The sequence below is a fragment of the Lichenostomus cassidix genome, chromosome 4A, assembly GCF_008360975.1.
Source record: "Lichenostomus cassidix isolate B80296 chromosome 4A, HeHo_3.0, whole genome shotgun sequence".
Lineage (NCBI taxonomy): Eukaryota > Metazoa > Chordata > Aves > Passeriformes > Meliphagidae > Lichenostomus > Lichenostomus cassidix.
In genome coordinates, this window is record NC_139485.1 from 7032153 (window position 1) to 7051901 (window position 19749).

Genomic DNA, 19749 nt, shown 5'->3' on the forward strand with positions numbered 1-19749 from the left:
CTGCTTTCCGTGGGGAGGCATGCAGTGCCGAGTGTCATTTCCAAGACTGCCTGTGATGTGTTTGATGTGGATCCTGCAAATGGAGTTGCTTAAACATACAAGTGTGCCTAAAAATATAAAAATAAAAGCAGTGCTATTTTAAGACTCGAGAATCAGGGATTAAAAATAGCCCAACTGGTGTGTTACTCCTGGCTGGGTGTGTCGGTCCTTAAACATCAGCACAACTGTCACTTCCCTTTGAAGCAGCTTGTCGCTAATGACTGCAGCTGCGCAGCCTCCTCTGCATTCCGTGTTCTCCCGATAAGCACCGGGCACTGATAAGGTGCTCTCCAGGCTGGGAGTCCATCGCAGCAGCCCCACATGGCCAGCTTGGGCCTTCCAGCACACGCCAGTGGGAGGTGGGTGCAGGCTGGCAGGGAGCTGTGGAGCTGGGATTCAGTGGAGGGAGGCAGTGCTGGCTTCTTACGGCAGAGCTGGTTCTGCTGAGAACAGGCTGTGGAGCTGAGGCTGATGAACTCCAGAAAAAAAAGGCAAGATTAAGTTATGCACTGGTTTGGGCCTTGTGAGCTGTGGACTTAGTGCTCTCCCTTGTCAGTCTTCCTCTGTGGCTGTTTGGGATACATCTTTGTGCTCCCATCATTTAGACGTCTCCTGTGGCCAGTGGAGGAAAAGATACTTAGAGAGTAATTTCAGCTCCCCATACTGTGCCCTTCCAAGATGTGGTGGATGGGCTGCAGTGAGGGAAGCCTGGAAAACACACCTAGGCTTGGCCCTTTCCTGCTGGAGGTGCCTTTATTCCTAGTCTGTGGAGGCAACAGCAGCTGTGGTGTTTCAATATAAAAAAGTCTATTAAGCTGAAAGTCACACAGGTACCTTAAATAGCTGACTTTTGACTTTCTGACTTTCAAAACTCATTTTCGTTTCTGTTTGGTTTTCCAGCGTGGTGGCTGGAAAGAAGCACCTTTGATGGTGTGTTCCACTGCCTCCACACTGCGGGTGAGAGGTGGGGGGACAAGCTCTTCCTTGGAGGCTGTTTCCAGGAGGAATTCTGGCTGACTCCTGCACCAAGTAATGATATGTTTATTTGCAATATATGGAGCCAGGAGCTGTCTCTGGGTGATAGGGATCTGGAGACTAGTAAACAAAAAAAAGGCAAGGTTGGAACTCAGACTGTAAGAAGACTTGTTTGGGTCTAAAGAAAACATCTATAAACCAAATAATGATGGTGTTCAAATGGTCTGGAGTGGTGTATCTCAGGACAAGGTATAAATGTGTCTGCCAAGCCCCTGCACTGGCAGCATGCTAAAATCTGGGTTATTCTCACAGGGAGCTCTGAGCAACTTGTACCCAGAAGGTGAAGCAAAGGGAGTTTGTTGGCCATTTCTTCTTTTCATAACAAATAGAAATGGGCCGAGAATCTGTCCTGATGTAGCTGAGTCTTTCCCAGACAGGGGGAGCCTACTTCGTGTTCTTGCACTGGAGGAAAGCTTGCAAATGGGCATCAGTAAAAGAAGCAAAACACCCTGATGTCTGAAGGTTTCCAAGAGTTCATGCTGAATTCTTACTCTGTAGCCTGCTTGTAACACATAGGCCCATATTCTGACAGGATGCTCTGCTAGCACAGGCACCAAGCCAGGGGTGATGGAGAAGATGATTTCCATCAAAAACAAACGGGAACAGCAGCAGTGACAAATAAAGACCTTACAGGTTCAAACCTGAGAAGCTGACAGTTCCATTTCCAAACCTGGTTATCTTCAACTAACCACCTAGAAACAGATTTTTGGTAATCTGCTGGCTGCAGTGGGCACCTGTGTTCTCCACACTACTGACAATCACAGAGCTTCTGGGGGGCCTGAACATGGATCTGAAAAGTTACGGTTAAGTGCCAGGCCAAAGATTAAAGCCTTTTTCTGAAAGTGAAGTTGTTACTTCAGTCTGAGAGCAGAGACTTCTCCCATGGCTCTCTGTGGTCAGAGCTGCTCCTGGAGGGCAGTGGAAGGACTGATTTAATGCTCCATGTCTCCTTGCTTTTATGCTGAACTCTAAATCATGCCTGTGTTTGGCGGCAGCTTAGCAGAGAGTGCAGCACAGAGCCTGAGACCCCTGGGGTGCCACAAGCACCCAGATCCCCTCTGCCCTGGCCTGGAGGGTGTTTGTAGCCAAGGTCTGTGGCTCTGCGAGGATGCATGACACACACAGACACACACATATATACACACACATGTACACACACATGTACACACACATGCACCCTGCCCGCTACACTATGAAGAAGCTCAGCTTGCTTTTTATTCCCTCTCCCCGCTCCCCCCCTTCTTCTTTTCTATAATCATTGCAAAACAGGAACAAATGAGTGTGTCACTTTAAACCATGAAACCACTTAGTCCATAAAGACAGATTTGGCGTCTTTGTGCTGGCAGTGACAGGCCAGCGTCACTCCATAGTGATCCCACTGTTCTCCTCGGCCCCGCACCCCACCGCCCTCCCCACCCCCTCGGAGATTTGCTCCGTGTTTGCCTGCCTCTGTTTTTGTGGTTGGTAACCAGCAGAAGAATGGAATGGATTTAATGATTTGTTGGCTGCGGTGCTGGCATGATTAAGTCAATAAAGCTGCAAGCTGAAAACAGTGTAGTTACAGTATATGACTTTAACCTTGTTAATGCATGTTTACATCCTCCTGCCCAATGTATAGCTGTACATTGCATAAAGAAGATCTGACCAATCTTTAACCCATTAAATAATTCATAAAGTGAGAGCAGACATCAGCTACTTGCAGAGCGGATCAGTAACCATGGGGTCAGCAATAACTTTGGCTCCCTGGACCATATCCAGCATGTTTAAACTCTGGTGATGTCACCAGGCAAGCTTCTAACCTTAATCATTTGGATGGGAACAAAGGGAAGTTAACTGTTGACATGCAGTGTCTCCGCAGAAGAAACACTTGCGAGTGCTCTGCAACATCTCTGCCTCGCAGCCAGTGTGGCCAGGCTCCAGACTCTGAGCCTCTTTTGTACACTCCCCTCTTTCCTCAGAGCAAATGTTCAAAGGCACACATTTCCTAGCTTCCTATTATCTTAAGTGACAGAGACACCAAAATCCCACAGAATTTCAGGGAAATGTTGGCTGACATGAGAAAATGGTATTTGGAGGCACTTGGAAGGTTTTTTCGTCATGGATAAATTTTGAATTAAAAACATCTCCTGCCATGTAAATGATGGAGAAGGACATGTAATGGGGATGGAACAGGGCAAAGACAGGGACATGGGACAGGATGTGAAGTGAAACTGGACTGTTCTCCCTGCAGTAAAATTTGTTGCAATAAACTAAGATTCTCACAAGTAACTACCTCAGCCAGCCTCTTCTTTTTGTAAAGACAAAGCATAGGGCTGACCTGTCGTAGCACCCAGCCCTCTTCACACAGCTCCCAGCTGGGCACTGAGGGATTCTCCAGGTGCTATGATGTCTGTAGCTGTCGCAGCAGCGTTTTTTGCCGACTTAAGGGTCAAGTCACAGGATCATAGGGCGTGTGGCCGGGACATGCTGCGCTCCACTGGGCTGTGCAGCCAGGTTAGAGGCCCTGGGGGACCATTGTAACTCTGTGTAGTTTAGTGTTGTTCTGAGATGCAACCAGCTGTGGCCAGACCTGGAAGAGAGGTGCAGAGAGGAGAACATGACAACGACTTGTATGTGGAGTGAAGCAGGAAAAGCCCTTCCACCTCTCACTGGTGAGCAGCAAGGAAAGCAGCTCTGCCAGGTCTGTGTGGTCATGACCCCAGGGCATGGGAGAGCACTGTTCAGGAGGCTTAAGACAGTAAACCCCCACATAGCCTCAGGAAATTTCCCTCATTCCCCTTTTCTGGGAGGAACTTTAATTCCTTTTGGAGGGAAACTGAGGCACAGGGAGCAAAGATATTGTTTGCCCATAGTCACGTGAAGAATCTCGGTATGACGGAACTGGAAACTGGACCTGGTCATGTGAGCTTGAGTCCATAGGAATGGCTTTTGTGACTCAGTAAGGAAACAAACTCACTGTTCAAGATCATCTCCTTTAGAGGCTTGGGAGTTCACCTGTGCTGATCCCAGCTTCCACTTCTCCTTCTGACAAAGTGCATGCTCACAGTCTCATGAGCTCACCCTCCAGTGTGCATCCAAAGGGACCACTTGCTTGTGCAGCTGAACTCCTCGGAGTCTTGAATGCACACCAGAGCCAGGGGTGTTTGCAAACAGGTCTCCAGCATGGCCATGTCTTCATGAGAAGGACTGCTGAGGCTACTAGAGACACCCAGGTAAAAGCTCTCACGTGGCTAGTTGAGTGGCAGATGGCTGCATACAGCAGAGCATATCTCAGAATCCACCACATCCGCCCAGTAATGAATTTTCCAGGTGCCAAAAGGTAGGCACCTTGTGTTGGAGATTAGAGCCAGGACCTTCAGTCTGCCATTGCCAGCATCTTCAGGCAGAGATCAGGAGTAATACTGACCCCCAGAACTAATGTTGATTATTCTCAGTCACTCAGTTATTCCCTGTTTCTTTTTGGTGGTTCTTTTGAAGATTCTCAAATTAATTTACCCTCATTTTTCTGTTTTGTTTTCTTGGTGTGGTTTTTGCTGTAATCCAGAATAGCAGTCTCTCTTCAGAGAAGATGCTCCAGAATTTATGGCAAGTCAAATCTCATCTGAGTAGAAGTTCCATGTTCTGTTTTCTTTGGTTTTAGCTTGGAACATTGTGCGATGCGCCTGAAAATCTTTCTTTACCAGTCTGTTGATTTTAATGAATGAACCCACATACACCTAGTGATGTTTTATTATCACTCACCCACCATAGGGTATTATAGCAGCTGGTAATTTTTGTGCATTGACTGCATTTTTTTTTCTGCTTGACAGAAAGCAGAGTCGCTCCAAGCATATGCTAATGCTGAATGGGGGGATCCCAACTTCTGACCCATAGCTAATATCCTGCAAGTCACATGAAGCTACCGGGGATTCTTGAGCTGGAGTTCGAAATGCCTGTGTTATCAGCAAATAAACACCATTAATTGCCTCTAATATGACATGCAGTGGTTAAATGACAGGATTCTTATTAATATGTGTGTATAGATCAGCCTTTTCAGTGTGTATGAGGGGGAGTATGAAGTGGTAAAATTATTTAAAATTAGTAGGGAGTATTTACAGGAAGGCATAAAGAACTGTCAGTTGAGGAAAGCAGCATTTTATGTTCTTGTCCCGGATGACCTTGCTCCAAGGACAAATCAGAGCTTGATGAAATGAAGCTGCAGATGGCTAGTGATCTCAACTCTGTAATAATGAAATGACACAAGAAAAAAATGAGACATCTACAGTTTGTAAATACAATCTGAATGGAAGGGGAGAAAAGGGATTTTTTAAGGGGAGATTGAGTTGACTTGGTTACAACAGTTCAGCTTCGGGTGTTTTAATAATAATTTCCATTTAAAAACATAATGGAATCGCTCCTTGTTCCCCATACTCAAGGTCACCTTAATACATTTTTCTTTGTAACATGTCAATATCTTGGGTTTAAAAATTTCATCATGAGGACTACGTAGTTACAGCCTTCTTTGTATCCATTATTTTAGCATATTATTGATCACTGCATTTTGTTCTGTAAGTCATGGTGGCAATTTGTGACACCTGATTGGGCAGAGGATCTGATGAAACCCTTTACAGATGTTGGACTAGTTTCATCTGTTAGGAAAGAGTAAGGTTGTGAGCAGTTTAATACTGAAAAAATGATGTGATACTTTGTGCCGGAGCATACTTTGTTTGTGCACTTACATGAGAAATCAGGAGTAAATCTGTTGGGTTTTGCATGTGAGGAGGTTTTCATACAAAAGGCTTTTCAGAAGTGTTTAGGCAACCAACTACTATTGAAAGGGAGTAAGACTTGGGCATCTGCCTCTGCAAATTGGTCCTTTGCATGAAAAGGAAAAACAAATTCATGGAAACCTTAACTTGGAGAAAGCAGGGGACTTTCAAAATCTCAGTGATCCAGACCACCTCGCAGCATAGCTTTTCAGAAATGGGCAGTTTGAGAACTTATTTATCCCATTAGCTCGAGATTTTCTGACTTTCACTTTGTTAGTGTGAAATCTTTAGTATTTCTTTTATCAGATCTCCTCTCCCTAATACATAAATTCACTAGCCAGTCATTGCATTTCCCTGTAGCAGCTTCTTCTGGGTGTTAACTCGACCCCTTTGGAATCTCATCGACACCTCTGAGAGCATGATTTGACATAACATGAGGATTGCTTGAGTCAAACCACTTTATAGATATGAGATGTTGTCGTTTGTCATCACAGCTAGCACAACCTTGTAGAGACAGGCAGAAGGACTACCAGCTGAAATTGGAAGACATACACAGTTTTAGATTATCTCATTCAATTTATAGGCAAGCTGCCCTCCATGGGAACAAGAACATGGTGTCAAGGGTTGGAGAATCACGGCATCTCTACAAGCCAAATAGAAATATTTTGTTCTTTATAGAGAATTCAACTTTGGATCCTAACTGTATGTTATACAGAGAGGTACAAACACCCATCTCTGCATCTTTGGGTGTACACACAGAAAAACAGTAACAGACACAGTTTTTGTTAAAGAATGGTGGGGATGAAAGAGTCTGACCCCAGAGTTCTGCTCTAAGGTGGAAGAAAAGTGTATGAATAATGTAGGCACTCAGATCCCACTGCCATCAGGGGCCTGGCAGAGCCTCCATGGGTCTCCAGTCTTCCTGAAAGGTTTGCCTTGCACTCGGGATGGTGGATCAAAGCTGTTTTCCAGGCTACCTTCACCCATGGCCTGGGAGTTCATCTGGGCCAAAGGATCTATTTTCAAGGGAGCTGCTGTTGTGTATTCTTGATCGTGCCTCTTGATCCCTGGCACCGTGATCCCTGGCAGGTTGTGTCTGTCTGTTACACACCAACTCTTCCATCCGTGTTGTCCCTCAAGCTCTTGGCTGCTCCCAAAGCTGTTTCCCATGTTCCTTACAACTACACTGGTGTTGGTAACAGCATCTCAGCTTGATTTCCACATGCCTGCTAGAGGATGCATTTTCATCTAAGAGAAAAATCACTATTGCAATAATTCACTCTGGATTTTTTGTCTTTCTCTTGCTCTGGTTGCTGTTGCTTTCAACGTCATGTTTTGATGGATGAAACCAGCTCTGAAAATATTGGTCGAGTCTTTGCACAAAAGCTTTATCTAATTTGATTAATTTTTTTTTTTAAGAGGGGAAGTGGAGTCAGTTTCCATCTTATTAGGATTGTGGGTGCATTTTTAAAAGAATTTTGGGTACTTTGATGGGATTTTGTTTTGTTTTGAACAGCATGAAGTATAAGAACAGCTATAGGTAAATGAGTGTTTCATCTGCTTTGCTTGAAGGCAGGAAGGAGATCCTGATACAATTCCTAGCCAGGTGTGGGGATCTTGTCACTGCTCCTAGAAAGGAAGGAGGACTACCTTTCAAAGAAGCTGTACATGCTCATGCTGTATGAAAAGAAAGAAAAACTTAAAAGATTTTTTTTTAACAAAACCATATACCCACGGATCACTTACAGTCTTCAAACAAAGCCTTTTCCTGACTGACAGCCCCCAAGATAAGCTTAGAAACTTGAGTCTGGCAGTATTTCACATGCTTGTGTATCAAGTAAATGGGTGAAAGATGGGTAAAAAAAACCCAGATCCACTGAACTGCACAGTTTGTTTTATCAATGTTCATACATTGTGCTAAAGCAAACACACAAACAAACAGAAAGCTTTGGAGCGTTTCTGAACTGAAAGGCTGTTTTATCTTGAAGAGCATCTCTGAATTGTGAGCAGAATAGAGGAGGAAAAAAGACAGAAAACTTCCAAATAGCAGGTGGAGAGTTTTGTTAAAGGAAAGAAGCAGAGGCAAGAAGCACAGGTAACCCCTGGCTTCCACATGAAGCAAATGACAGTGGCATCTCACAGACATCACACTCTTGAGTGGGCTGACACCATCCTTCTGACAAACCCGACCCCGGATTTTGCTTTATTTGTATGCATTGGTCAAACTGATTCACCATCTTAGTACCTAAGTGCATTAACAGCTGTGGAGGCTATGAGTCTTCTTTGTAGGCATCAAGGTTTCCTGTGGGGATGCACAAGGTCACTACACACCAGGAGTCTGTGTGGCTTCTCTGTAATTCTAAATCATGAAACTCTTAAAACCATGAAGTTGGGTGAGGCAGCTTTAATGCTGTTGGTGTTTTAATTGCTTAGTCTGTAGTATTTGTAGTGTGGTTGTGCCCAGGAGTTTCAGCCCTGAGCTTCAGAGCGAAATGCTGCCCAAGCCTGAAGTCCCCACCAAGGAGATGCAGTGCAGCTCCTGGATGGGAGAGGATGCATCAGGGGGCAGGTGGGAATGCAGGGAAGCACAGGGGTATTCGTTTGAAACTAGTTATTTGCATTTTCTCAGCAGAGTACAGAAACTCCCTGTACGTAACAGATGTTCTTAAAATACAGAACAAAACTTGGTATCTTGAAACTTCACCCCACCCAAGGGAATAGCTGTCCCTGATGTGAGCATGGATTGCCCCTGAGTCCCCAGCCCAGGAGCCAGGGCCTTGGAGCAGGTCAGGAGTGGCTCTGCTCAAGTCCTGTAGCTATGGTTTTCTGGTTATGTTTCTTGTTTACTACATAATATCATTATAAACACTTCAAACTAAGTTACCTTTGGTTGCCAAAAAACCCCCAAACCTAGTGGAAAAAGCAGTTTGTCCCACTCTCGTACTAAGAGCAAACATGCACCTTGGGTGCCCCATTTCCTCTGGCCTTTTGTTTTTATGCTGCTCATCTCAACAGCCCTTCTGGTTTAAGCTCTGAAATCACTGGATTCAGCTGCATGCCCAATTGGAAGTGGAGGCAATATTTCTCAAATCAGCAGCATCTTCTGAAATGGAATTAACTTTTTAAATGCAGGTACTAGAAGTATTTTTAATTAGCCACGTTTCTGTTCCTCCACTACTGCTAATGCTTTCGGTTAGGAAGTGCAGCTCTTCCCCGACTCTGCAAATATCTACTGAAATTTGCAGTGCTGCCTGCCTCTCTCTCAGTAACCTTGCTGTGACCTGGTTATCTGTTAGAACCACAAAGAATTCAGTCTCTAATTAGTCCATCTGTTAACTATTGAAATTCATGACTTAGTTCTATTGTCTGAGTCTTTAACATAATGCTGAATGGTCTCACCTGGCAGCTTATTTCTTATAAAGCAAATGTGCCTTTCGGAGAGCCATTTTGGTGCAGATAACTGTCTTTTCAGCATTGGACAAATGACTCTGTCTAGCAGCCTGCAGTCCCCTTCCTGCCCTCACTGAAATAAATTGTACATCTCCAATAGCTCTGGGCTTAAGTCAATACAATTTAACATGTACAATTTCTTTGTTATATTCTTTGGAGTTACACCGTAAGAGCAGATGGGAAAGTTTAATAATGATAAATGAGTTTAGTGTTTTCACACAGTCCTAAAAAACAATGAAGGCTCTTTATTAAAGATTAGAGGGATTTTTACATACTTGCCAAAGAGTGATTACAGCTCTGGTTCAGATCCTCAGAAAGTCTTGCTTCTAAATTCTTTTTGGACTGTTTGTTAATGAGGATTCAGAGGAATTAGGGGCCATAAATTTCCTCCTTCTTGCTTAAGTGAAACTACAAAGTGATTACTGGATATATAACTAAGTACTGAGGACTGAAGTTTATCAACCATGTTCACACAGAACAATTCATCCCCGTGCTTCTTTGCAGCAGTCCTGCGTCTTGTATGTAGTCAGATGATGAGGCTCAAGCTTGTCAGTGGATTTTTGGGAGTAAGTAGATTCATAAATGTACATGGCAGGGCTCAGTGGGATTGTTTGCACACCTTCCACTGAGCCCAAGAGGTTTGTTGGAGCAGCCCCAGCCTGGCTCCAGCTGGGTGCAGTGCCCTGCAGCTTTGCCCATCGTGCACAGTTGGGCACTGGTGGCATGGAGCTGCACTCTGTGGCTGAACAGGGACACAAGCACTACACATTCCTGCAAGCCTGGAGCCTGATTCTTCTCTCCCTGCTCTCAAAACTAGTGCATGAGACATCAAGTCAGAATTGTGTAGTTATCTCAGGTCTGTGTGGTGTGCCATTTAGTTAGGGATTCTGCCCATTTAAAAATGAGTTTTGGGAGGGGAAAATGGTAAAAAAACCCTGATACCTACATGCAAATACCTTTTTTTTTTTAATTCTATTTCTTTTTCTTTTTTTTTTCTTTTTTTTTTTTAAGTCAAAGAGTCAGAACCTCTTGTAGCCCTCTGCACCCTCCAGTGTAGCTGTACAGCTCAGCCACATGGCCCCTTGGGTGGGAACACCCAATTCCAACTTTCCCAGCTTTGGCACCAGAATCCTCCTCTCCTTGCTGTCTTCCTGGATTTATAATGGGATAAATCCAAACTACAGACGAGTTAGGATTAAGGCTGGTTTGGCTTGGTTTTACTATGGGAAGGAAAGTGATTTTTCTTGGGAAGTGATGAAAAGGAAAAATGTTTAAAGTTCATTAACCTTTGGTACAGATTGCAGTGTCCTTTAGACTACACCAGAGCTATTCTTAGTCATGACGTGCAAGTGGTTATTTTTTATTGTACAGGAATACAGTAGTTCCCACTAGTGGTGAAAAGAGAGAACTCTTTCCTTTTCCTTTCTGTTTTTCCTTTTTGTTTTAACCTAAATGTGAACTTGCAGAAGTCAAGATTTCAAATTCACTCCTTGGCTTCTCATCTATGCAATTTTGTCCTAATTTCCCCAAAAGCAAAGTGCATATCTCTAGATTGTTTCTTCACTGGCTAATTAAGTGTTATACAACTTTGCTCTGAAAAACTCAGCAACCATTCTGTGTATTTGCAAATGCACTTTGCTGATTGTCATTATTGCTATAGGGTGCCTGCAGAAAATCCCATATAATTAAGCTGTTGTACCACCACAGCACAAGAGCTGCAATTAGTAATGTGATTTACACTTCTTTACCATTAATAATATGGAAAAATCAACATTATTTTCTTGATGATGTTTAGGAGAAATTAGAATGAGGTGGACATGATTAGGAAAAGAGACTTTAATGTTATGACTTGTTAATGCAATAGCCCAGAGCAAGACATCAGAATGATTGTCCTTGCACTAAACTCCTCTGCTTCAGTAAGCACAGACCCTCTGCACGCCACAAGACAAGTTTGGAGGAAATTGGATAGATGGCAGGCATTTTGGTGGTATGAACATTTCAGCATCTTTCATGTGCAGAGTACACAAACTGAATCCCTCCACTTTCAAATATTCCCCCAGAGGCAATCTGCATTATTCAAAGCTTAACTGTGGCTGCAGAATCCTGTCTGACATGAAAGCAGAGTGCCAGCTTTACATGAACTTTCATATTTACATCTGTAGTAAATCATATTTACTTTTTCATCCCCTCCTCTTTTTCCGTGGGAGAGAGGGAGTAAAATGGGTAGGAGGGAAGGGGGAGGAGGAGAGATGTCCAGCAGCATTGTAAGCAAAGCACCAGTAATAAAATCTAGTCTTATGAGACTGCCCATGAATAGGAATGATAATGAGAGCAGTGATGAGCTGCAGGTTTGTGTCTTTTAGTAAATTATCTAGCAGGCATTTACATTTCATCAATTGTGCTTTTGCATAATAGACCGAAGTGCTACAACAAAAGGAGGCACCATAAAAATGAGTAATTTCTGTGGCTTTCTTGGTAATCTCTCTTACTAAGAATGTCTTGGAAGGAGTTGGGTGATTCCTCATGGTGAAGCCTCTGTGGAAAGGTGCCTCAGGCTTGAGGAGCTTTCCTGGTGACAAATGCCTTCCAAGGCTTTCTTCTAGCCACTCTGAAACATGGCTTGTATCCTGTTTTCTCCATCTGAGCATGCTTCTAATTGTCAAATGTCAAAAGGCAACAACCATTTTCTTCTTGCTTATCTCCTGATAACATTGATTCTCAAACAAAGGATGTGGGCTTCCATTCTGAAAACAAAGGAAGCATGGCCCAGCTAAGGATGCTGGATATAATATACATACTTCTCCCTGCCAATAATAACAAAACATCATAAATAATGTAGAAGCTGGATGTGAAAATGGAGAATGGGGAATACGCTGGTGCTGCTGTTCCTGGGTACAGCACTCACAGGATCTTGTCCTCAGCAAGGCCTTGACTTCTGCCCTCATTTTTCTCCTGTATTTCCCTGAATACCTGCCAGTTCCTAAGATGCTTAGAATTCATTATTTTTAAATTCTTTTTCCACTGTGGGTTGTGTCTTTACCATGTTCTGGTGAATTATTTTTTCTCTCCTCCTTACCATACTCTTTCTTTGGAGACAAGACCTCAGCTGTCAAAGTCAATTTGGATCTTTCACTGAGGATTTAGAGCAAGGCTGGTTTGTGCCAGGCAGGAGAAGGGCCCACTGAATTTATTACTGATTTGTGCCCAGGCATGACCTGGCCCTGCATTTTTGTGTGTTCTTCTCTCCTTCCAAAATGACCTCTTCTTATTCATCTGATCACGAAACCCACAAGAACCACTTCAATCTCAGGCCCACATCTTCCTTATCTCTCTGGGCCCCTGGTCTGATGGCACCTTTTTGACTCTTTTCCCTTTAGTTTGCTCTTTTCCTCTAGGTTTTTCCTTTACAGTCACATGCCAAATCCTACCCTGATTGCAGCTTTCCTTTCCTTCCGTCTTTCAGTGTAACAGTTGGAGAAGTGGTGAGAAATGTGATGCTTTGCTCACATCCCTTCTACCAGCTAGGCAGCCCTGTGACTGCAGCTGTGGTGGTGAATTGGTCCCTGTGGCCTTGGGCTACTCATGAGGATTAACCTTTTGCTTTTCTCACTTCTTCTTGTGCTGATCCTCAGAAATCAGAGCATTCCCCCGCCTCTCACTGTCCTCACTGTAACACACAGGGCCATGTGAGTCCATGAAGTGTTTTAGCCTTGGCACAGCTGAAGACCGAAGAGAGGGCATCAGCAGAGAGGATAAGGGCTTCTGTTGTTACCTCCCTGATGAGATTAATTTTCTTTTTTTCATCTTTCTTGGCAGGATCAAAATCCTGGAATTGTTGCCAGACTTCAGGAGCCGGGCTCCATCCCAAGCGGCGGCTCTGTGCCGGCACCAGCCACAGTCAATGGCTACACCATGAGGAACCATCTACTGAAGCAGCAAATCATGAAACGGCAGCTGATGCAGGTATGATGCAGAACGCCTCTGTGGGTTGTTGTGCTGTCCACCTCACTGGCAAGGACAGGACTAACTGGAATGAGGAAATCATCAGTCAGCAAACACTAAGGAGTGACCCTGGAATTGCTGGGCTGAGTCAGACTAAGGCTGTGGTGAGTCTAGGATGAGGCCATGGCCAAGTGCTGCTCTGCCAGAGCTGAGTGCTTCCCCCTCATATGCAGGGGAAGGATTTGGTCACCTCCATATCCCTGACGTCATTTTTGGTCAGCCACAGAGTTGGGAGGGAAGATGCAGAGAAAGGAGGCTTGGAAAGTGACTCAGCCCCAGAGAGATGTTCTCCATGCTTGCCTTTCTCCCTGGTTCCCTGGGGATTTAGCAGAGCAGATGTTAGACTCCAGTTTGTGCAGCACTTGACTGGTCTCTCTAGCAACAAAAGCCCCTGTCAGGGGTTTGTAACAGGCTGTGTGAGGAAGCTGGGATGGGGAAATCCCACAGATGAAGTGGGTAAGGCAGCTCTGACCATGTGCCTCTGACTTTCTGAATGTGCTGCTGGATTTGGGTCAAAGGGGCTCATTTCTGTGGATGGGAAATGAGCTAAGAAGTAGCCTGATAAAACCCTCAACAAAGTCCTGCGCTGCTCATTGATCAAGCTCCCTTTCAAATCCAACTCTGCCTCCCTGCCCTCACTTGGCTTCAGCTTTTTCTGAGCCGTTCTAACACAGGGGGAGCCACCCCTCAGTTTCCACCTTCTCCAGAGAGCTCCTCAGGTCACAGCTGCTGCCCACAGCAGGGATGTGAGTGCTGTGGTGAGTTCTGGGGCTAAATGGTGAAAGACTCAAGTCAGGTCACCTGGAATAACCCAGCAATGCTTTGCTCAGGGAGCACCTGCTGCATCCTGCACATATCCCTGTCTCCCTGTGTTCTGGTTAGAAGTGGCAACCAGCACACAAGGGGATGGTGCACATGGACAGAGCCTCCAGCTGCAGCACACTTCACTCATAAGCTGCTGAACACAGGTGTCTCCGTGTTTGTCCAGCTCCCCTTTGGCTGCCTGCACAGCATGTGCTGAAGGTTGCACTTCCCAGTGCTGGGCTGGCATCAGGACACCTTTGCAAGAAGGGGAATGTGAACAATTAAGATTCAGCCTGAAACGAACTGTCTGGGCTGGGTCTCATCAGAGGAGAGGGGTAGAGGGTGTATGGGAGAGGTTGTTAATGGTGACAGTGGCTACACTTCAGGTGTCTGCTGCTCTTTTGCTTGTCAAGAGACTGCAACTTGACTATTATTCCCCTTGTTTTCCAGGAAAAGCAGAGACAAAACATGCTGGGAGTAACATCTGAACAGAGGAGCTTGTTTGCGGCTCAGCAGATAAACCAGTTTCAAGGTAAGGAAGTAAATGGCATGCCATGAAAATCCTTGAGGTGCCAGGCCCTGGTGTCTGGTTAAATAGAGACACTTAATTATTCTCCGCCCTGAATTAAAAGCATTTTGCCTTTTATCACACATTGTGAGATTCCCCCTTTTCCTTATGGCTCCAGTATAACTCTGTTACAAAAAACACAAAAGGAGATGCCCCTGTGACACAAAAGACAGAGCAGCAGTTTTTAAAAGTTATGCCATGTTTCCAGGGTGAATTTGTGCTCACCAGCTAATGTGTCTCTTTGTCCACAGCTGTGCAGCAGCCCATTCCTGCTGACTGCAACCAGGTGATCCCAGCTCCTCCGCCCAACCACCGCATGCTGCCGTCAAACTCAGCCATGCTCCAGAGCACCTTGGGCTCTGGCATGGCCCCAGCCGCCGCCAGCCAGAGCAGTGGGACAATGGTAATGATCCCACACAACCCTAGCAAGCAGCAGGGGATTTTTCCACCTAATTCTGACTTTAACATCCCCCTGCGGCCAAGCCAGAACTCACTGGGCATGAACTCGGGATGCCAAACAGTGCACAGCCACTCCACTGTGCGGCCGGGAATGCCGATGGGAGGCTTCAGTTCTGGCTCCTTAGGAAATCACTCTGCAACACAGCAGCACTTGAGGCAGCCGAGCATGCCAAGAATCCCCAATGTCTACCCCAACTCATCTGCCCAGATGTGGACGCCGACTACTGTGCCAAGAATGCCAAATCAAAGCCAAATGGATACCAGCATGCAGCAGTTCTCCGGGAACACGGTCTTCTCCAAACAGAGTGTGAGGCCGAGCACACCGGGTCAGTTCTCCCAGCAGGCTGTGGTGCCGCCGAATCAGATCGCTCCCGGCGTCCAGGTCAGGCAGATGCAGAAACTGAACATGGGACAGTCTGGCCAGGGCTTGAGCTCAATGAGTAATCAGAACTTGAGACACAATTTAGCCAGGGGACCGTTGCCAGCTATGAATGTTATGAAATCGGTGCCCCAAGGAGTGTCCGGTTTTAACCACCTCAATCCTGCCCCGGGCCTCGGCCCGCCAAGCTACCCTTCCACTGGCCAGCCTGACGCCTTCAGGATGAGCACCGCCGCCGAGCTGCCCCAGTATGACTTCGTGTCCCAGCACAGCAATTCCATCATGCCTGCCAACTGCAGCGACTCTGATTTCCTCGACTCCCTCATGAAGAACAGCAGCAGCAATGACGAAGAGTGGTTGAACAATCTGACAATGATAGATGACATTTTGGGACAGCACGCTCAAAGCTCCGGACACGTTTAGCTCGGAGAGAAGCAGCCTCGTTGTAAATAACACACATATGGCTTTGAACAGAACAGACAACCCGTGAAAGCCGCTGCCTCGTTCAATACAGAGGGAATAGACTCAGCCAATTCTTTGCCTGCATCGAAGTTTAATATTGGCAGTTTTTCAGATGACTGTATATATTTGAATATTTTGTAAATTATGTTTTCCTAAACCTTAAATGTAGAAGTATTTATACTTCTTTGCTGGACTCTTTGTAAATAAATCTATAGCATAACTTTTGGTTTTATTATAGGGATTTCATTATACCTTGTTATAAATATGCAAATAATATTGTTAGTTTCAGTAATACTGTGTATTACAGCATAAAATACTTATGTTTTTGACATAACTTAACACATGATCTAGGGGTGTCATTGCAGCCAGACTAAGCAGAAATCAAATGTGGCATCTGTTCCCCCATATCAAGAGGAAAGATTGAAAAGTTGCATTAAAAAAAAAGAAAATCCCTAAAAGGAGCTGCTGATTCCCTCATCGCTCAGTGTTGCAGACCAAACCTGGTATGTAGGTCCCATCCAGGCCCCCAGTGCATTCAGGAATCTGCTTGCAGAGATCCGTGTGCCAGATCCCGGGCATGTTCTCAGCTCGATACACTCCAGGGGGTGGCTGTGACACTGACAAGGTGCCAGCACTGTCCTGCAGGGAGTGAGTGCTCCTGACCTCCCAGCTGCTGCCGGATGAGTGCCTGGGGGCCACAGGCTCAGCGTGGCGTGGCCATGGTGGCCACACTGGACAGGCCTGCCCAGGCCCTGGCCACAGAACCCTTCAGCGAAAAGGTAGCTCTGGTTTGTGCACCTCTGCCATGTATATTTGTAGTGTACAGGTGATTTGTTCCTGGTTTTAAGGCTTTTCATAATTTCTGTTTTAATGTGAGACTTTTTTGCAGGGGAAAAGTCTATAAACATTAATAGTTAATTTTTGATGTTTTTCTGTCAGCTACTATTGTCCTCTGTATATTTAAGAGTCTGTTTATAAAAGATTCACTGTACTGTAAACTTCTTAAAATGTTCATACTTTGTGTAATCATATTTTAATAGTCACGTCATACTTCGCAATACATTTGTAATATAACGTCAGCTTCAAGCACAGAATGTTTTTTTCTTCATACCATAATAAACTGCCAGGGGAAAATTGCATATCCTTTATGTGCTCATTTTTCAGCTACAGTGTTTCATACCTGCAGATATTTGAATTAATTTGATTTGTCCAGGATGCTACAACGTCAATCTAATAATATGTACAAATGTGTGTGTGCTGTTGGTAGAAGCAGTAGGCTGGACAGAGAGTTTAGGCAGGTTTTAATTTTATTTTAAGGTGGGATTGCTTAGCCCACTGTCCTTTTCGAGTGTAATTATAGGTGAATGTGAAATTAAGCTCTGTTGGGTTTTTTTTTTTGCATAGCACCATGTTTATTTAAGTGACAGTTCTTGTGTGTAAATGCCAAGTTGAGGCACTGAGGAGGGGACCTTGCTCATTTTGCGACGCCTGCGAGGGCAATGGTGGGTACAGAATGTCACTCCTCCGATACAGAAATTGTCTTATGGGAGAGCTGGTGCCTGTCCTTGGGGAGGCCAGGCTGAGAGGAGGGGTAGGAAAGAACAGGAAAGTTTTAGCAATGTTAAATAAATGCACAAATAGAATCTGGAGCTAAAATTTCATCCATTTAACCGAGCCAGACACCGCCCTAGCTTCCTGGTGAAGATGTGTCGGTGCTGCCCTTTGTCCCAGGCACACTGTGGGCACCAGAAGCCTGAGGAAATCTCCTGGGGGGATTCCTTGCTGGAGGGAGGGCTTTGGCAAGGACATTCCTATCCTGGAAGGGGTCCTCCTAGGAGGCTGTTCTCCAGAGCTGAATGGCAAAAAACAACTCCCAAAATCAAAAATGAGAGGGGGACATTCAGGGTTTAAAGTAGCCAGGCACATGCTCTACTGCTGATGTTCACATGGGCAGGAGACCTCCCCGGGTACAACCACCCCGGGCTTGTCAGAGATCCTTGTGGCTTCCTGATGGCAAAGGCAGATCCTCATGGAGCCAGAGGCTCTGAGGGGAGTGACCCCTAATTTACTTCATCTCAAGTTGACGTGTACTTGTATGAAATCAGGGTGATTAAGAAAGAAGCCAGTTTTTCCAGCAAAGGAAACCAAATGCTTGCCCACAACAGGCTGTAGAAAGCAAGTGTCTGAATGAGGCAGAAAGGCCGACTTGCCTCCAGACAGCAGAGAGGGGGAGAAATGCCTGTGAGTGCGTCTGTGGTGAGGACAAAGGTGAGTTTGTTTGGCTGTGAAAATTGGCACCATTTCAGCAGCTTTTCTGTTGTGCGCTGTGTCCTGCCAGGGCACAGGGAGTTTCAGGGAGGGGCAGGTCTGACACAGGTCTGGGATCCAGAGGCACTCGAACTCCCCAGGCCAGCTGATGGCAGAGAAGGCTACTGCCCACATGATCCTCTTTGGGATATTTACAAAAATAGCAAAAATGCCCTCTTTTCATTCTTCATTTTGTGTCAATACACACTTCAGCTTCTCAGTTCTGCATGATTTGGGTTACACTGTGGGGAGGATGTCTTCAAAAGCCAACTCTCTCCAACAGAATTTTTGGAAAACAGTTTATCTTGTTCCTCTGTTATGTGGGCACTTGTTTTCACTCTGTTTTTTTTGTCTAGCTTTTGAGATGGTAACGCTTTTCACCCCTCAGTATCCCATGTGTCATGTCTCAAGAGGGAATGATGTTCCTTCCTTGCCACAGAGGTGGTGTGAGGAGTCAGGACTACATAAGTCTTGCAAGAACTGGACTAAGTATAATTATTACCTCGCTGTCTCTGGTTGTATTTGTAACTACTGACCAGTAGACACGTCTTTTGGGGAGTTGACACTTAACCACAATGACCAGTGCCCTGCTTGGGTTGCAGCCTGGGCACAAGGCTGCTGCCTCTCCCTGGGTCTGCTGGCAGCTTGGGCTGGAGCACAGGGACAGGGAAGTGCAGGGCAAAGGCATGATGACCACAGGGGAACATTCCAGCAGCTGGAGTACCACCACTGCAGTCCTGGTTGGTGTCAGGCTGTAGCAGTTAATAATGACAATTAATTGTCTGCTTTTCTGCAAAAAAATACCTTTATCTGTACTCTGCCTTACCTTTTCTTCTCTGTTTAAAGTGTGAAAATGCTCAACCTCAAAATTTGCTCATCCTGCCTTTGCTCTCATGGTCTGTGTCATTAAGGCAAATATAATTACAACTAGTGAGGACTAGTGAGTTGTAGGACTAAACATGTCTGCGTGGTTCTCCTGCTGTGTTTACTGGACCAGCAGATCACCCCACAAGATGTACGTGGACTTAACACCATGAGCCAGATTCTGCCACCCCGCAGTGTAAACACACAATAGATCTCCTGAAGGCAGTGGTATAGCACGGGATTTACACAAACATAAATAAGAGCAGCATGTGGTGCTGTGGCAGAGCTAACTGAATTTGGATTTCTAAAATAGTTACAAGGAACGAAGTGTCTGACAGCACTCACTGTTGAAAGCCATCATTTATTTTCCATACAAGTTACGTCACCAGACTGCCCTCATAATTATGGCCATGAAAAAACAGAGGCAAGGCAGTAAGCTTTTCCTCTTGGATTCTAAAATAACATCAAATACCTATAAAGGCCAGAATTTCCAGAGACCTGAGCTCACTGAAAGCCTGTCTCAATGAAAGGTTGGTAGCATAGGTAAGCTGGACTTATTAAGGAAAAAATCTCTTTGTGGATTGTATTAATCTAAAGCAGCCCGTTTATAACAAAGGAAAAACAGAAAAAAC

General features: G+C 45.1%; 1 protein-coding gene across 4 annotated transcripts in view; it reads left to right on the plus strand.

Moving 5' to 3' along the window:
• The window catches only part of MAMLD1 (mastermind like domain containing 1), a 245677-nt gene extending 228592 nt beyond the window's left edge, over positions 1–17085 (plus strand). For all 4 annotated transcript variants that reach the window (XM_085060304.1, XM_085060303.1, XM_085060305.1 and 1 more), the window contains 3 exons: positions 13089–13235; positions 14529–14610; positions 14898–17085. In XM_085060304.1, the coding sequence (XP_084916430.1) occupies positions 13089–13235; positions 14529–14610; positions 14898–15907 (1239 nt within the window). In that variant the 3' untranslated portion in view covers positions 15908–17085. The remainder of the gene's footprint in view (positions 1–13088; positions 13236–14528; positions 14611–14897) is intronic.
• The last annotated feature ends 2664 nt before the right edge of the window (positions 17086–19749 follow it).